The sequence below is a fragment of the Ailuropoda melanoleuca genome, chromosome 15 (genome assembly GCF_002007445.2).
Source record: "Ailuropoda melanoleuca isolate Jingjing chromosome 15, ASM200744v2, whole genome shotgun sequence".
Taxonomy (NCBI): Eukaryota; Metazoa; Chordata; class Mammalia; order Carnivora; family Ursidae; genus Ailuropoda; species Ailuropoda melanoleuca.
Window position 1 is genome coordinate 10,646,132 of NC_048232.1, and position 19,463 is coordinate 10,665,594.

Here is a 19,463-nt window from a genome sequence, read left to right on the forward strand (position 1 = left end):
GCTGACCGGAGAGCAGGCGGCGCGAGGCTCTGGGTCGCAGTCGGGGTGGGCACCCGCGGTCCCCGGCGCGGGGGCTCTTTCCAGGTGAGTTTGGGCTTTGCGATCCTCGACTGGGTCAGGGCTGCGGGCGGGCGCCCTGGCAGCCGGTGGCCTCGCCTGGCACGTCGGTGAGTGGGGTGGCGTTTGGAGTCTGTAGAAGGAGGCTTGGGCTCGGATGGGTTTCGGATAGACAAAGGTGACCCCGCTTTCTTGTGGCCGGGCCGTCTGCACTTCCCACGCTTCCCTGCGGGCACCCGGGTTGCGTGGATCTCTCCTTGCGCGCTATTCTCCTCCACATCGCTCGTCCAGCCTCCTGGAAGTTAGGAAAGACGCGTAATCCGAGGGACCGTCGTCGAGCCGGTGGCCTCACCTAAGTGCCTCTTTTGGGATTTCAGGGGTTCGCGTGCGCCCCAGATCGGGGAGGTGGGGAGAACGAAGCGATTTTAGACTCCGAGGTTGTCCTATTGGGGGTTGCGAGGTGGTCCGAGGCACGTGTCTAACTTTGGGCGCAGAGCGGTTACGGATTGTCCCTAACACCCTTCCCGGGTCTCCACGGCCTTTCCCCGGACTTGTTCGAGACTTGTCGCCTGACTCGCCGCGGTGGCCCGGGAACTCAGGGAGCTCTGGCCCTCAAGCTGTTCAGAGAGGAGAGTGGGAACCTCTCATATTGACAGGAGGTAGTCAAAACCACCTGTTAAACTTAAGTGCAAAGTGACCACTAGATTTTCGTCCCCACCCCGGCTCTCCAGCCCCGATCACCAGCAGGTAGCTGAATCAAGTGGGAATGCGTAGGATCTGCAGTGAATGTGGCCGGGAGGGATTAAAAAAGAAGAAAATGTGGCCGATGTGATGCAGTTTGACAAAAGGCAATACAATAAACTCCAGTATTTCTCCAAGGCTTTGAAAGTTTCCCAGTATTGTTTTACGGATTTCTAAATTTAAGCATCTAGCTTCTTTTTTTTTTTTTTAACCGCAGGAACTAACCTCAGAAAATTCTTAACTCTTTGCCAGGCAGGATAGTTGGTACAGAGCAGAAAACTTACAGTGGGTAAAGGAAAGTAGTTTTTTGTGCCTACCACTCTCCCCGCCACCCTCCCAAACAGAGTAAAACAAATTTTCAGGTCTGTTGCAGGGAGACTGTAGGAAGAAAGTTCCTTTTCTGGCTCAGATTTTAATGGAGAATTTTTTTTTTTAAATCTGTATTTCTGAAAGATACAGAAACACCAAGCCAGGTGTAAGTGTAAACTTGAGAAAGATGCTCACAGGAGAAATGTTTATTAAAGATACTTTTCCACTTTATTATTTTTTTTAAAGCACTGCATACGTAAGGCTCTAGCATGCACTAAAAAGTTAGCCCTCAAAGTTCCATGCCTGAATGTTACAGATTGTTTTTCTAGGTGGAGGAGGTATTTTCGTTCATGAGGCCAATGTGGAAATACAAACAAATGCCCTGTTTACTTGGGATTGGGTGGGAAGGACGGAAGTTGTCTAAAATCTCTCTTGCCAAACTTGACAGTGTATGTATGGAATCTTGTGTATTTTCTTGCCCAGACCAATAATAGCCACTTTTAAGTGACTGGATAGGTTCCTTGGTAACAGCATTTCAAATGAGCTTCTCTTTGAAAATTTTGGATGCTGATAATCTAAAAGCAACACATTTACTCCATTACTAAAAATCAGGAAGCCAAGAATTAGAGCAACATTGACTAGTAATAATTTAGAGAAGATGAAGAAGGCTGGAAAGAAGAGAGATGCCTTTAAGAAGATTTGAGTGTGTCAGGCCCCACGACACACTTTGCCTACTCTGGTGCAGGCCCCGAGCGCGGTATTTGGAGACTGACCGCCTACACCATGCCGAGTACTGAGTTCATCTTTGGGCTCACAAACGTATCTAGATAACAGCCATATGGCCCAAACTGATTAAAATCAGATCAAGGAAGCCTTCATCAGGAGCTGAAGATACGCCTGGCCCCAGTTCCAAAGTTCTCAGACACCTAAGGAGTCTATGGTTGGCACCCTGTGTTGATTCTAAAGATCATCTCAAGTAACTCACTGCATGAGGTAGAGTGGAGCCTTGAAGCCTGAAGGGAGAGAGGTGAAAGGTTTGCGTGGAGCAGAGCTGAGAGCAGGGGAGCCCCTGGAACAAAAGTTCAGGTGCATCTTATGTACATGTTTGTGGGACCGCCGCCAGGGACACAGAGGCCATTTGGGGGTAGGTGCCAGGGAATCCTAGGAGCATCCCAGAACTTGAGCTCTCTGCTTGGCCGAAGGGCAGCATTGCATTTCAGTTTCCATTGGTGGTAGTGCTGGTGGCTTGATAGCTGCCTGCGAGCTCTAAGGAGGATGCGTCCTGCCACCCTGCCTCGGATAGACCGCAGCACGTCTGTCCCTCTTGAATCTTTGAGTGAATCTGCTGGCCACTGCCGAGAAGCCTCTGTCCACACTGACACAGCAGGGTCCATGTCGTGGAATCACTGGTAGTAGCCTCTGTGGAGAGCCACAGTGATGCCCGTGTCCCCCTTATAGACTCACAGCATTCCTACTGAAACCTAGTTTAAGAAAGTAGGTGCTGGGTTTATGATCCATGCAGTCAGGATTGGTGGCAAAGAATGTGTAGGGCAGAACATTCCACCTTGTTGGAGAGAGACGTGATAGCGCTTTGTGAATCAGATCTTCAGACTGGATATTTCCAAAGATCCTAGCACTGTGAAGATTTGAAACTTTTTATTTTTTTTTAAATAAGTAAAATATATAGAACATCAAATTTATTGTCTTATTTTATTTATTTATTTTTTAAAGATTTTATTTATTTCTGTGACAGAGAGCCAGCGAGTGAGGGAACACAGCAGGGGGAGTGGGAGAGGAAGAAGCAGGCTCCCAGCGGAGGAGCCCGATGTGGGGCTCGATCCCATAACGCCGGTATCACGCCCTGAGCCAAAGGCAGACGCTTAATGACTGCGCTACCCAGGCGCCCCCAAATTTATCATTTTAAAGTGTACAAATCAGTGCCATTAAGTACAGTCACATTGTACGTCTTTGAGAATGTTTTCTTTAATTTTTTCTCTGTAGAGGTCTGCAGATATCCATTAAAATGAACCTTAATATTTGAATTATTCCTTACTAACTTTGTGTCTACTTAACATGTCAATAATTGAGAGCGGTACAGATGGTCCCCCACTTGACAATTTTAGACCTCACAATGGTGCAAAAGTGGTATGCATTTAGTAGAAACCGTACTTGGGATTTTGAAGTTAGATCTTGTCCCTGGCTAACGACGTGTGGTCAGTCCTCTCTCGGACTCTGGGCAGTGAGCCGCAGCTCCCAGGCGGCCAGCAATCACGAGGGCGGACGACCCAGCCCGACCGCCACTCTGCACCCATCTCCGTTCTGTTCAAGTGCAGGATTCAGTACCTTACATGGGATAATCAACACTTTATTATCAAATAGGTTTTGTGTTAGAGGATTTTGCCCCACTATAGTGAGTGCTCTGAGTACATTTAAAATAGTCTAGGCTAAGCTCTGATGTTCGGTAGGTTATGTGTATGAAATGCATTTTCAACCTAATATGGATTTATCAGGATGTAACCCTATCATAAGTCAAGGAAGATCTGTATATTGAAAGATAACACTGTAATAGGGGATTTGCCACTATCTCCTTGTATTTTGAGCTAGAAAATATTTGAAGACGTGCATACAACTTTATATGTGACTAACAATGTGCATTTGTAATTTTATATTGGTAGATACACAGTGTCTAATAGGAATTGAGCTTTTATTATTACATAATTACTTTCATCACTGATGAGGATTTTGCCTTGGAATCTAATTTGCCTGATATAGTATAGCCAGAAGTGATTCTCTCATTGTTGCTATTGTGAATATTGGCTTGATGTTATCTTTTCCCATCACTTTTATTTTTCATTTGTTTAAAGATTTTATTATCCATTTGTCAGAGGTAGAGAGAGGGAGAGAGAGCACAAGCAGGGGGAGCAGCAGGCAGAGGGAGAAGCAGCCTCCCCGCTGAGCAAGGAGCATGATGCAGGACTCAATCCCAGGATCCTGGGATCATGACTCAAGCCAAAGGCAGACGCTTAAGCGACAGAGCCACCCAGACGCCCCTCATTTTTATTTTTTTAAATGTCTTTACTGAGGTATAATAGACATTCAATAAACTGTACATATTTAAAGTGTTAAAAAAAGAAAAAAAGTACATTCACAATGTTGTCCAGCCATCACCACTATCTAGTTCCAGAAATTTTTCATCACCCTGGAGGGAAACCCCATTCCCATTAAGTAGTCACTCCCCATTTCCTCCCACTCCAGCCTCTGGCAACCACTAATCTGCTTTCTTTCTCTATGGATTTCCCTGTTCTGGATATTTCATGTAAATGGAATCGTACAGTATGTGGCTTCTTTCTCTTAGCAATGTTTTCAAGATTCATACATGTGATAGCATGCATCAATACTTTCTCCCTTTTTTATTATTTATTTATTTATTTATTTGAGAGAGACCACGCACAAGTTGGGGGCATGGCAGGGGGAGAGGGAGAAGCAGACTCCCCGCTGAGCAGGAAGCCCCATGTGGGGCTAGATCCCAGGACCCCGGGATCATGACCTGAGCTGAAGGCAGATGCTTTACTGACTAAGCCACCCAGATGCCCCACTTCATCCCTTTTTTAAAGGCTGCATAATATTTCCTCAGATAGACCACAATGTGCTTATCCATTTATCAGTTCATAGACATTCAGGTTGTTTCCACCTTTTGGCTGTTGTGAGTAGTGTTGCTATGAACATTAGTGTACATGTTTTGGTTCAAACACTTGTTTTAAGTGTTTTGGGGTCTGCACCTAAGAGTGGAATTCCTGAGTAATATGGTAATACTGTGTGTAACCTATCAAGGAATCACCAGACCGTTTTCCCCAGCAGCTGCACCATTTTATATTCTCACCAGCAAGGTATGAGGATTCCAGTTTCTCCACATCCTGCCAACACTTGCTATTGTCTGTGTGTGCGTGTTTCAATTGCCATCCTTGTGGGCATGAAGTGGTATCTCACTGTGGTGTTGATTTGTGTTCCCCTAGTGACTAATAGTGCTGAACATCTTTTCATGTGCTTGTTAGCCACTTAGAGGTCTTCTTTGGAGAAATATCGATTCAAGGACTTGATTCTCTCTCTCTCTCTCTTTTTTTGTATTTTATTTATTTATTTGACAGAGGAAAGACAGCCAGCAAGAGAGGGAACACAAGCAGGGGGAGTGGGAGAGGGAGAAGCAGGCTTCCCACTGAGCAGGGAGCCCGATGCGAGGCTCTGTCCCAGGACCTTGGGATCACGCCCTGAGCCGAAGGCAGATGCTTAATGACCGAGCCACCCAGGCACCCCCTTGATTCTCTTTTGTATTTGCTTTTATATTGCCAAAATCTTGCATGTGAGTAAGTGTAGTTATTTTTACAGGGCTTGGTTTGTCTATTATGTTCTTTCTCAGACCTTCATTCTGTTGTTTTGGGGGTTTTCCCCCCTGCTTTCTTTTTTAGGCTTCTGCTGCTCTTCCTAGGAGACTAATTGTCTGACTAGTGCTTTGAAATATTTCATATTCTCCCTATTTTATTATTGTTCTAAAGGCCTGGGGTGTTCCTTTATTCATTCAGCGGTATTTGTAGGCTGACCACCGGCATTGTACTGTGCACTGAGCTAGTCACTGGGTGTACAAACATACCAGTCTGCATATGCTTCTCTTCTCTTTTTGATGTCTGCAGATACGTTTTATTTTATTTTATTTTTTATTAACAGATTAGTAGAGCCTGGCATAGGGAAAAAGAGCAGCACTCAACTGGAGGTGAGGAAGTCTGCCTTTCTGGTAGGGTTCACCACCTCACGTTTCTGGAATTGGTTTTCTGGCCTTTGAAATTTGGGGTAGGACTAAATGACTTCTCAGGCCCCTCAGACCTTGAAACTGATGATTGTAAGTTAAGGATTCACGATGGTTTTCTTTTGCACACCTAATTCTGTGAGGCTACTGAAAATAGTTCATGTTGCACAATTTACTTAAAGGAACTATCTTGTGTGGGGAAAAAAACGATGCTTGTGCTCCTTTCCACTAGACGACACAGGTGAGTTTGGTCGATCGCTTCCTTCCAAAGTGGTGCACTTGGTATTTTTCTGTACAGATTCAGGGGGTTTGAAGAGCTTTAGTGAGCATTTAAGTTCCTACCTTGGTAGGCACTTCTGGGAATGTAGACATGGATAAGGGGTGGATCTTGCCTTTGAGAAATTCATGATGTAATAAAGGAGGTAGGATAATTGTCCACAGGAGTCAATAGCAGCAAACCTCTTCTCTCTTTTGGGAGCAGAGGACAGAGATATTCTTTCCTTTGGGGCATCAGAACATCTCTTGGAGAATGTGACATTGAAGCTGGGCCAACAAGGGGAGGATACTGGAAAAGCAGAGTGGTAGAATTGTGGCTTTGATTATAACACTGAGGAGGATAGCCTTGTATCTGGGGCGTTAATCATGGAAGACAGCAGGTCTTATCTTCCGGCTTCACTGTGGAGTAGACTTTGTACACCTAGGGAGTAACTTGACGTTGAACGGGATGTTCAGGGTTGAGAAAGGGAGGATAGAAATATGAGATAAGATGGTACAAACAGAGGGTTGGCACTGAAAATGTCAAATCTTGAATAGATGTTTTGGTGCAAGAAGAGTTTTAAAAAGCATTATTCCTGAATGGAGAACTACGGATCTAGACTTGCCAAGTTGACTTAAGGGCTTTGGACCTCAGTTTCCTCATCTGTTAAATTGCCCTCCACACACACCAGATAGCCAATGATTCTGGTGACTGAGCTCCTGCTAAGGCAGGCAACTTCACTTTATGAATCAGATGTCTTTACAGTGTCTGCGAGGTGAATATGTTGTGTAATAGACTTTTTTCCCTAGCAGACCCCTATTGTGATTTTATTTATTTATTTTTATTTTATTTTTTTCAGGGGTGGGGAGGGGCAGAGGGACAGAGTGAATCTCAGGCAGACTCCATGCCCAATGCCGGGCTCACTGTCACAACCCTAAGATCATGACCTGACCTGAAATCAAGAGTTGGACGCTTAACAGACTGAGCCACCCAGACGCCCCTCCTATTGTGATTTTAGAGGTGTCTTCTGAGGAAAAACATTTTTGTGTCAATATGTAGTAAATCATACTTAAACCACAATTTCATTTTAAGGATTTTTTTTTTTTGCCATGACTAGTTATTAACATTAGGTTAACCATATGCAATTACCAATATTTGGCTGTTTTCAACCTGTACATATGGCAACTTCGTATGATTCAATCTCATAATTGTGGGCCGGTTGTTAGACCCTTCCCTTTACAACCATTGAAAGAATGCAATCAGTGAACTGGAAAATTCACAGAAAAACATAGTGTATTTAAATATTGTGTTTCTTAGCTAATTCCCATTTTTTCAGGATGAAAGTTCTTACAGACGGTGTTCCCAGGAAGTGTCTAGGAAGAGTCTGGGGTGAGGAAGGGAGCCTCTGTATATATAACCACACCAGCAGGGCTAGCAAAGAAGTCTTGGAAGATGGGGTGAAAGTTCCAGTGCAGTGGGTTGACCCAGCGGGATGTCTTGTGTGAGCTTTGCTCCCCCCTGGCTTGGATTTAAATCTGTTCAACTTGAGATAAGATATGTCGATCAGATCTCTACTTCCAATCTAACCAGGTGTTATAAATACCAATACTAGATGAACATGCCCTACCCGGCTTTATTTTTGTTGTGAGGATGAAAGAAACATTCAGCTAAGAATTTTGAGCTTCTCAGAAAGCAATAGTATTATACAATAATAAGGCATAATTATTACTTCTAAGTAAAAAGTACCACACTTTACCTCACCGTTGTAGCATGCAGTGGGTGCTCTGGTAATATTTGCTGAATAAGTTCAGAGAAAACACCCAAACTTGTTCAACAAAAGTTAAATGGGGATTTTCTTCTTTTTTAAAAAAAATTTCCTTAAGAACCCAGAAATATGCAATAGGCGTATAGAATTTCAATTTTTTTATGAGCTAAGAAATTCGACGTGTCCATCTTCGTACACATTTGTATACACATGAAATTTGTATTTCATCAGGTAGAAGTAGATTTTGCTCTTGTCGATGTTTTTTGTTTGCTTCTTCATGTTCTTCTTGTTACAAGGAGCTCTTCTGAAATCTAGTCAAGGTTGTTTTCAGATGAGGTTTCACTTTAGGAAAATCTAATTTCCACATCCTCTGTTCAGTGACAGGAAACAGATAACAGGAGGCTTCTTCCCTTAGGGCCTGTTAACCCAGCCTAGCTAGGTGAGGCCTCAACCCTGAACTTGTTTGCTTAAGGGTAGGCACCTCAGTTACTCTCAGGTGCTGAGAGGCCCTCCGTAAATTACCATCTCCAATAAATAGCTGAAACTATTCACGGTTGAAACAGTCTGAAATGAATCTTGCTTTTCCACATCATTCAAAAAGAGCTTTTCAAAAGCAAAAAAAAAAGTCTAAATGAAAGCATGGTAATTGTTCTGGAGAAGTAAAATTACTAGCCTTTAGAATGTGTAATTGCATTTAATACCCTTGAGCGCCAGTTAGAGTTTAAGGTCCTAAATTCTTACAGAAGACATTTCAGTAGTAAGGGAAAAAACCCAACTCAAAGAAAAAGCAAAAATCACATATAAGGGATGCTAAACCGTTGGCCGCATTAACATTTTAAAATTCCAGGGGCGCCTGGGTGGCTCAGCCAGTGAAGCGCCTGCCTTTGGCTCAAGTCATGATCCCAGGGTCCTGGGATCGAGTCCCTGTTTAGCAGCGAGCCTGCTTCTCCTTCTCCCTTTGCTTCTCCCCTGCTCATGCTGTCTCTCTCTCTCAAATAAATAAATAAATAAAATATTTTTAAAAAACATTTTAAAATTCCAGAACAAAACTAAATCTCTAACTCCTAGCACCAGTCAACTTCTAACTGAGGAGGACTTTCTTTTGATCTTCAGGGCTGGGGTCCAGTCGTAGTTTGCCAGTTGGCTCAGTGAATATTTTTTGGAAGCTTTCTTGTCTTTCCAAGGTTTTTGTTTTCTTGACATTGAGAAATAGCCCACACTAAAGAATATTTACTACATATCGATTTTACTTCCGCTGTTAGAGGCTTAATTTTTGAGTTAATCTTGGGTACGGATTATACCTATAGTTGTACACATGTCTGCATTTATACTGATATTTATTACATGTTAATATTGAGAAGCATTACTGGTTTGGTGTGTCTGATGTATTTATTGGCGCTGACTTTTTAACAGATCATCATTCGTGAAACTAAGCGAAGCGTCTCCTCTATGGCTGTATTTCAGGTTACTTCCCCTGTGTTCCCCATTTGCCCTTGGTTGAAATAGATAGGTTGAATGAGAGTAATTTCTTCTAAATTTGACTGCTTTGGTCTATCTATATGACAGAGGGATAAAGGATGGTCACCTCAGTGAAGTTTCCATGTCTGAAAGAACTCCTAAGTGTTGAAGCCTTTCTTTTAGATCAAAGGTCTGTTTTAAGGATACTCTAATTTAAAAAATAGTAAGATGGTATAAAAATATGAATGTTGTGAAGTACTGAAGAGTAAGTCTCTATTTTGGGACACATGTTCTCCAAAGTCCTGTGACCATATTGGAAAAAGAAGAGAGCTCTTTGCCCACAAGGAGCTTGCAGTCTAATTGGAGAAAAAAGGATTCTGTGCAGTGAAACCTGAAGTGATCGCTTGTATCGGAATGACTTAGATGATGTGATGTCATCAACAAGCGGTGACATAGACACAGTAGGTAGGGACAGAGCCAGGGGAGAGATCCGCAATGAGCACATCAGGAAGCAAGATCTGAGGAGGTTTGGTTGAGTTTCTGAGCGAGGCTTTGGAGGCGAGCAGCAGAGGAAGCAGTCAAAACCTGGCTCACGATGGATCAGAACATCAAGCAGACAAGGCTGGATAAGAGGGTCTCTATTGTGGGAAACAGGGTGGAAGAGATAGGGTGAGGCGGGGTTCTAGAGACACCATAATGCTCTGGGTCCTCACAGATAGGACCCTTGGCAGGACAGACTGGGGAAACCAGAGCTGTGCCTGCACTGCCAGGCCTGTGGTAGCAGAAGTCATCCAGGATTTTACAAAGGTTCCCTCTGTCCTTGGAATTCACTGGCGAATGTTGTGCTGAGCATTGGTTTTATTTTCAACAAGGTTTTTGAGAGCAGAAAACTCGGAAGACAGCGTGCAGGACCAGCAGCTCTCCCAGGTCCACGGCGTGCGTGGCTTTGCTGCGTGTGTCCGTGTGTGAAGTGGAAGCAGGAACACGCAGCTGTCCTCGCCACTATCACGAGTGCTAGGACACCTGCAGTGAAATCATTTTTTTATGGACTTAAGTTTGGTAAATTATTGTTAGGGGAGGAATGAAGTGGTGCAGTTAGTCTAAGAATTTTGTTAAAGCCCTAATTAAGTTGAATAATAGAAAAGAGTGTATCAGCATTCTGTTTCCTTCCATGTATGGATTGGGTTAATAAAACAATAGAAGGGGCCGCAGGCTGGCTCAGTCGGTGGAACTTGCGACTCTTGATCTTGGGGTTATGAGTTTGAGCCCCACCTCAGGGGTAGAGGTGACTTGGAAATAAAATCTTAAAAAAGAAAAGAGTCGGTATCATTCATAGCTCTATCTTCTAGTTAATTTCTTGTTATAAATAGCTCATTTTTAACACCCACTCTTTACATAAAAATAGGAATTAAGACAGAACCAGACAGAAATGATAAAAGTAGGGCTCCTGCCTTTTTGGTTCCAGTAAATCAGAGCAAAGCGCCTATCACACTCGTTGGTGTTCACATGAACGAATGTTGTCAGGAGCTGCTAGCATGAAGGCCAGCAATGGCTATTTTGTGTTTACTGCTTATTTCATCTAGGAGTGTATACATTCCAGTAAAAACGGCTGTTCTCTTTATTTTCACCCACTGCTTAACCATATGAAAAAGCCCATTCACGATAATGTGCTGTGGTGACTCAGAAACCATTGCCAGTGATCATTTAATCAGTAATGTTCTTGAAGGTCAAACAAAAAACAAAAAAACCCACAAAAAACCAACAACCCATACTTTTGAAAGCGGCTCGGTTGTTAAATCATCATATTGGGATTTCTCAGGCTATAGCTTTAAAGATCATTCCTTTCCTAGGATTGTTTGTCTACGTTTTAGAACAAGTCTTCACAGAATTCCTGTGTGTGGAAGCAGGAGAGACCGAGCTGATGAAACAGTAGGGCTCGGGTAGGGAAGGATCCTGCCCCAGTTACTCACGGGTGCACACACGGACCTTCCTGCACAGCCTGATGTGGGAAAGGGGCCGTTTATCTAGCATCTAGACAAAGTGTGAGGGTCTATAAACCACAGGTCCAGGTGTTCACAAGCCTAGGACCCAACCTGGATCTTTTCTTTCATGAAGAGTTTACCTTGGCAAGGAGCTGGGGCAGTTCTCTTTTTTAAAGTGTCCTATAGGCACGCTAAGCAAAATTAGTTCCACATCACTCGGTTAAGGTGGATAATTTTTCCATTCATGTTCAGCATGAACAAAGGCAGTAATCACCCTTGTGATTTTGTTTAGCTTGTCTGTAGGGCATCAAAGCAGTGTTAAGTTATGATTCCCTTCCCCCCACCTAGTAGGTACAAAGCCGAATAGTTGAACGTGAAGGAGCTTAATATATTTGTTCTAGCTTAGATTCTTCAGCAAACTGGGTCAGATCAACCTTTCCAGGCTATACCGCGATCCAGAAAAGTTTATCTTTGTGGTTTCTCCTTCCTTTGAAAGCACTTCCCTCCTCATTGCCCTGGGGTTTCTAGATTACATATGTCTTCTCCTCTTCCCTCATTAAGTCCAAACTCATCTGTCCTGCACATCTCCTTCGAGGCTGGGCCTTGCAGACTTTTCCCAGGTGATAAAATGATCTGATAAATCGTTACTCTTCAAACGTCCAGGTCATCTTTCTTCTCTGTTTCTCTGGCAGTAGGAGTTAGGTACATGACCGAAACTGAAGGTATCGCCTGTCACCCAGCAGATGGGGCCATCTTGTACCTGCCCATCCCCGGCACTGGCTTGTGTTCTGGGTATGGATATAAAACACAGTGTTGTGTGTGTGTTATATTTATATAAATGGAATTATGCTAACAATCTGACTGTATCTTTGCACTCAAAACATTTTAGGACCTAGGCATGCCATTGTCCAGTTGATTGCTTCTGACCGGGGCACGGTATCCCATAGCAAAAGCGTTTACCAGGTTTTGACTTACTCTGGGAGTTCCTGGTGGGCGATGAATCTAGATTTCCGCCGCCTCTACTCCGCTGCAAGCAAAGTTCCCCTGTATTCCTGGAGAATTCCCACGGAATAGACTGAGCAGTGCGATTTTTGGATCACGGGGCATAGTTTCACTAATTAAGCACTGCCCCATTGCTCCATGGAGAGGTCGTATGAATTTTACACTCCCAGCAGTGAGTGGTATATGAAGTTTCCCGTTTCCCCACATTCTTGCTGGTATTTGTTATTTTTCAGTTGTCTAATTTTTGCCAATCCAGTCGGTATAAGCTAATGTCTTATGGTAGTTCTAGTCTTGTATTTATTTTGTTTGCCAGTAACGTTGAACGTCTCTCAAATACCTCTTAGTCACTTGGGTTTCCTCTCTGTGAACTGCTTAATCATATTCCTTGTTTATGGTTTTTTTCTGATGAGTTTCCTGTCTTGTTCCTGTTGGATTACAAGAATTTTTTGTATATTCTAGCGATGAGTTCCTTTTATGAGACCGTGAACATCTTCCGCTGGCCTACCTCTTTTCTATTAATGTGGCCTACAGTGCCTTCCACGTTTACGTAGATTCATTGCAATTTTCACCTTAGGATTTGTGGTTTTTTGAGTCCTAATGAACAGAAATATCAATGGAGCAGAATCGGAAATTCAGAAATAGAACCTGTCATGTAAATAAAATAACATTTAGTACTTTAAGACAGTGGAGAAGATGAGTTTTTCAATACTTGGCATTTGAGTAACTGCATGGCCCTTTTGGCTTGGGGGTGGGAAAATAGATCTCTCCTCCACACTTTGGATCAGATATTTATTTATTTATTTATTTATTTATTTATTTATTTATTTAAAGATTTTATTTATTTATTTGACAGAGAGAGAGCGGCACAAGCAGGCAGAGGTGCAGGCAGAGGGAGAAGCAGCCTCCCTGTTGCGCAGAAAGCCTGACGTGGGGCTTGATCCCAGGACCCTAGATCATGACCTGAGCTGAAGGCAGATGCTTAACTGACTAAGCCACACAGGAGCCCCAGGAAAGGCCTAAATTTGCAAAACCCGTAAGGTATAAACCAAAAGATTGATGAAGCCAACTATATAAAAATAAAAAATTCTCCAGCTCAACGTACAAACTAAGAAAGCATTTTTGCAATTTATATCAAACAGTTTCTGGGCTTTCTAGTCTGTTCCATGGGTGTGTTTGCTGATCTACCTGTGTCTGAATTACTTTTACTTTATAATGACTCTGGAAGCTTGATGAGGCCAGTTCCTCCAGATTCTTTAGGAGTTTCCTGGTTGTTCTTAGCTCTTTGTTCTTCTCAGTATGTTTTTTTCTCCTTTTTTTAAGCCCCTAAGAAGTTTAAAAACCAGCCTACTGGATTTCTCTAAAAACAACCCTATTATGATTTTGATTGCTCTATTGGCTGCATTGTCCAACAGAACTTTCTAGGATGATGGAAAATTCCCATTAATTAATGCTGAAAATGTGGCTAGTGCAGCTGAGGAACTAAATCTTTTAATTAAATTTTAATTAGTTTAAATTTAAGTAACCACACATGGCTAGAGTTTATTGGACAACCCACGTCTATAGCTTCAGCGCAATTCAGGTTTAGGAGACTAGCTTGTCTTAAGATACTGACTTTTCCAGTCCTGAATACGGTATCTCTTTATTGACTTTCAATAACATTTTATTATTTTTTCCAAAAAAGTTTGCACGTTTTTTGTGCCAATCTCAGTAATATAATTTATATACATACATATATGCATATATATGTTATGCTGTTTAAAATGTTGTTTTTAGTTATTGTTTGTGGCTAGCATATAGAAAATGATTTTTTTGTATATTGATTTATATCCAGTGACTTTGTAAAAAACACTAGTTGATTCTAATAATTTATGAAATTCTTGGCGTTTTCTACAAAGACCATAATTATCTATAAATAGACATTTTTGTTTCTTCCTTTTCAATCCTCACACATTTTTTTTTCTAGTCTTATATGTGGGGTAGAACTTAAATACAATATAATATAGAGAACAGCAGTGGTGGTAATGGGAATGGTTTTAATGTTTTGTCAGTAAGTGTGATGTTTGCTGTAATTTTTTATGGATATCTTTTATTGGGTTAAAAGAAGTTCTCCCCTCATACTTTGTGAAGTTTATAAAAAATTGTGTCTAATATTAAATTCATCCAGCACTTCAGATATTAAATCTTCTGTTTACCCCATCCACTTGAGTTTTTAAATTGCTATTAACTTTTTTTTTTAAGTTCAGTTTGGTTCTTTTTCAAATTACCCTGCTCATTTTTTATGACGAGACATTTTCCTGCTGCGAGGGAGAGACAGTTGTCAGAGGAATTTTTCATACAGCATTCAGCATCTGATGAAACAGTCTCAGTAGACCAGCCAGGCTGCCTCATCTACCAGACTCTGGAAAGGAGGGTTTCTCCATGGGGCTGTTACCTTCTCTTTTCCCCTGAGCTAATCAGTAGACTTCTCCTCTTAAAAACAAAACAAAATAGGTAAACAAAACCAGTGAGTCCAAATAACCTTTCTCCAACCCAGTAGTCCCTGTAGCTGCTGCTTTTTTTTCCTTGTCTTTCCCATCACATCCCAACTTTTTTAAGTTTTTATTTTATTTTCTTTCTTTTTTTTTTTTTTTTAAGTAGGCTCCATGCCCACTGTGGAGCCCAACACGGTGCTTGAACTCAAAACCCTGAGATCAAGACGTGAGCTGAGATCAAGAGTCAGCCAGTTAACTAACTGAGCCACCCAGGGCCCCTTAAGTCTTCATTTTCATCCCAGGTAGTTAACGTACATTGTTGTACTAGTTTCAGGTGTACAAGTTAGTGATTCGGCTGTTCCATACCTCATCTGGTGCTCATCGAAACAAGTGTACGTCTTCATCCCCTCACCTATTACCCATCCCCCCCTCTGGAGAGCACACCCCAGTGACTCGCTGCACACCCCACTCCTCCCGTCCACACCTTGGCCCACTGTGGGGGGCTTTCTCTCTACTGCTCGCTCTTTATAAGGCTCGTGAGTTCAGTGCGCAGTTTTTAGTCCTTACTCTGTTGCACCTTTTGGCAGCCAGGGTCCCCCTCTCTTTTGTTCTTGAAATACACCCCTGCCCTGCCTGTTCGTCATGAAAATTTCATAGTCCTTTCTCTCTTCGTCTCTCACGTTTTTCTCTTCCAGCCTTACAGCCACAGTAGTTTCCGAGTCTTTATCATCTCCTGTGTGAACTGGTAAAATAACTTGATAACTGCTTTGATTGCCCCTGAAATAGATTACTTATTGGATGGTGAGTGTGTGCAGCATTCGAAAGACAGAAGAGATCATTTGGCAAAAGCGTCGTCTGCACCCTCGCCTCCTGGTGACCCCTTTCTCCCTCCCCACAGACAGCCGCTCTGAGCATCTCTCTATCTGCTGCAGTACACTGACTTGGGGGGTTCACTTGCCTCAATGCCACAGCCCCCCAGCCCCACCAGGCCCCTCAGCCCAGATCGTGCTGTCCTTCCCACCTGCCATGCTTAGCAGATGGAGATTTACTAAGACTGTAGATCAGTGATGACCTTGTCCTCGTTCTCTCTGCTCAACTGATGAACTAGACCTTTCCAAACAAGGATCTCACTAGTAAATAATGAGAAATAAACACAGGAAGTATAAGAAAATAAACAGAAAGGGAGCACAGTTTGGGGCACCTGGGTAGCTCAGTCACTTAAGCATCTGACTCTTGATTTCAGCTCAGATCACAATCTCAGGGTCCTAACACTGAGCCCCACATTGGGTTCTGCACTGATCATGGAACCTGCTTGAGATTCTCTCTCCCTCTGTCTCCTTCTGCCCCTCCCTCTGCTCTCTCTCTCTCGCAAATAAATAAATTAGTTAAATAAAATTTTAAAAACAGAAAGTGAGCACAGTGGCTCAAATTTCTACTCCTGTGGTGTTGGACTTGCTGGGACTTCTCAGCGGGCCTGGTTCTGCCCCTCTGCTGGAAGTCAGCTGCTTCACCTACAGGGCTCTCGCTTGGTATAAAGTAAACTGTAAACCCGAAGAGTGAACACGTGATTGGACAAGGAGACTAAATATTTTAGGGTGGTAATGACCATCCCGGACTCACAGGCCTGGGGGAGTCACTCCTGTCAAACCTGTCTGTCCTATTCCCTTCCCAGGGCAGACCAGAGACGAAGGCTGCTTCCTTGCCCTTCCACTTCAGAAAACTTTGCTCTTTCCACAGCGGACCACCTTGGGATTCTGTATTTTTAGTTCCCAGGGAATTAGGACTCGGGAGCCCCTCATTCTTGAGGCCTTAAGAGATCACAGGAGATTGGCACCTTGAGCCTGTGAAGGATGTGGGACCAAGGTTTCCACTTTCTCCCTGACAACCTCTGCCTTCTGGAGAATTCTGGTTGGCTTCCTCATATTCTTTCAAGACAGTAATTTGTAAACGTCTAAATGTTATAGTTTTACAGTGTCAGGATAGCTTTTAAAATTGGAGGAACACAAGAAAAATGTGTGCTCTGGAATGATGTGGTCAGCTACCGCCCTCCGGCCATACTGTGGGTGCCTCACGGTGCTGCTCTTACGGCACAGACTTGTTGCAAAATTCCAGGCCCTTTCCCACAGAAGAGGCACGTCTGCCAGGTTCCCTTCTCATGTGGGGCTGATGAACATCTCACTTCCCCATCTTTCACCTCCCTGTTGCATCGGGGGAAGACTTACTGCCCCGCATCTCCCTCCTTTCCCTGGAGCAGTGACTCACTTAGTTCAGGGGTGAATGAGAGTCAGCGGGTCCTCTCTGCACCTCCTCCCACCTCACGCAGGCCCCAGCTACTCACCGTCCCAGGGATGTTGTGCTTTACCGGCTATGTAGATGGTTTAGATAAAGTCTGTGCATGGTTTAGGCTTGCGTACTATTAAACAAAATTTAAAACCTTTAACATTTTGGGGGGCGCTGGAGTGGCTCAGTCGGTTAAGCGTCTTACTCTTGATTTCAGCTCAGGACGTGATCCCAGGGTGCTGGGATCAAGGCCAAGTCTGCTTATCTCCCTCTCCCTCTGCCCCTCCCTCTGCTGCACTCTCGAGCTTGCTCTTTCTCTCAAATAAATAAATCTTAAAAAAAAAAAAACTTTAACATTTTCTTAAGCCTTTTTTTACCATTTGGAATAATGGCAACTTCCAGAAAGTACATATATGTTCAGAATCTTCTGTTCCCTAGATTTGCTCTTAAATTGCCAGTTAACTTGGGCTGATTCACCTGAAAAATGAAGAGAAACCCGGCAAGGAGTAGTTTCCTTTTTAAGCTGTTCTCACACCTTCAGGATTTCCCTAAGAAGATCTCACAGTAATTTTAGAAGTTTTAAATGACAAAGTCCGCCCAAGAGTATTGCGTACTGATTGGACTTTCTCCATAGACGGTCGTGTTTCTATTAAAAATTAATACACACACGAGCGTGAGCACACACACACACACACAGAGTTGTGCCAATGGTTATCTGAGCTCACATGCCCCTCCGTATTCTTACAGGGGCTTGTAAGGCCACCTGGCAGTATTTTCAGTTTAGGAATGAATGACGTGGACGTGGGCTTGTATCTCTCCACTGGCCCTAAGCCTCTACAAGAGGCTTATTCCCTTATTCCCTATTAATCTTGTTTGGTCTTCTAGAAGGTTTTGTTGAACTCCATTGTCCATTGTTCAGAGACTGAGCTGAATTTCCTGCTCTAAGAGTCAGAGTATGAAACTAAGGGGCTGGTAGGGGAAATTTCGTTGTCTTTGTTCCTGAAAGTAAAAAATATGAACTTCCTTGTAGTATTAACTTACGGCACCTTAGTGTCTTATGTAGACATTGCAAGAGCATCTCGGCCTCCAGAGAGCCTAGAATCTCAGAGATGCCAACCAGACTTCCTTTTGCAATGACTTCTCTCAACTCTGACCTGCAGTGAAGCTGGAAAAGGAACCATGATTTTGTAGTGTCCGAGGTATAAGAGACTGGAATCAATAAAGCGCGCAGGGAAAGCCTGAATCCGCGTGAGAAAGAGCCTGAGAGTACAGGTCCTCTGTGCAAAGGAAGGAGCTGGAACATGATCCTATCGGATTTTCAGCAACAAAGTAATTGTTAGTCCGTTCATCTCTTCCTTAAAAATGATTCACAACTTCATGATGGAAAGGGATATAAAGGAGAAATGGAAATGAGCAAACACATGGATTTAGGGGCTCTAAAGTCCCTTTGTCTCGATGGTCGGGGCTGCAAACCGAGATGACCCTGACCCACACCGAGCCTTTCATTTCGGCAGGTAAGGCATTCACTGTGTGGGCTCTCTAACCCTGTCCCCCTGTGCTTGGTTTCTACAGAGGCAGTTGCTACTTGAGAATGGGACCCTGACCCTCTCCCCACTTCCTGTGACCGGGCCAGCGGCCGAGGTGTCTGTGGGGATGCCTGTGAACCGCCAGCAGTCAGACTCTTCGGAGATGGACTCGGATGTGTCCCCCGGCTGCGGGCTCAGTGACCTGAGCAGAGGGGGCAGCTTGGACAGTCGAAGCAGCAGCTCCCGCTCCCGGAGTTTGACTTTGGTGAGTGACCGTTTTCTTTAACGTTCCGGCTGCCTGGTTTTGTGCAACCCCCTGCCCTTTGAGGAATATCTTACAATATCCTCTTGGGTTCACGAGCTCGACGTCTCAGCATACTTGCTTTGTGAAGTGGCATTTCATTTGTAATCATCTTAAGGTTTGCACAGATGCTGAGTGTTCCGCTCAGCAGTGAAGCAAATCTCACGCTGTGGCTGGGAACCCAGCTGGTGAGACCCCAAGAGGACCGTGCCCAAAGCCTGTAACCCACCTGGCAAGGGCCTGCTGCCTTTCAGCTCACAGGGCTGAAAGGATGGCTCAGTCGGTTTGAGCATCGGACTCTTGATTTCGGCTCAGGTCATGATCTCAGGGTTGTGAGATCGAACCCCACTTCAGGCTCCAAGCTCAGCACAGAGTCTGCCCCAGATTCTCTCTCCCTCCGCCTCTCCCCCCCTGCTCATGCTCTCTCTCTCTCTCCCTAAATAAATAAAATATTTTTTACAAAAGGGGTTGAGGGGCGCCTGGGTGGCTCAGTCAGTTAAGCATCTGCCTTCGGCTC

At 43.7% G+C, this 19,463-nt stretch overlaps 1 protein-coding gene across 2 annotated transcripts in view; it reads left to right on the forward strand.

Moving 5' to 3' along the window:
- Positions 1-6: 6 nt before the first annotated feature.
- PROSER2 (proline and serine rich 2) overlaps positions 7-19,463 on the forward strand; it is a 43,129-nt gene continuing 23,672 nt past the window's right edge. The window contains exons 1-2 of one of the 2 annotated variants that reach the window (XM_002925151.4): positions 7-84; positions 18,692-18,910. In XM_002925151.4, coding sequence (XP_002925197.2) covers positions 18,773-18,910 — 138 coding nt within the window. In that variant the 5' untranslated portion in view covers positions 7-84; positions 18,692-18,772. Of the gene's footprint in view, positions 85-13,336; positions 13,407-18,691; positions 18,911-19,463 lie in introns of those variants that run through there. The other variant, XM_034644018.1, reaches the window with a different exon arrangement.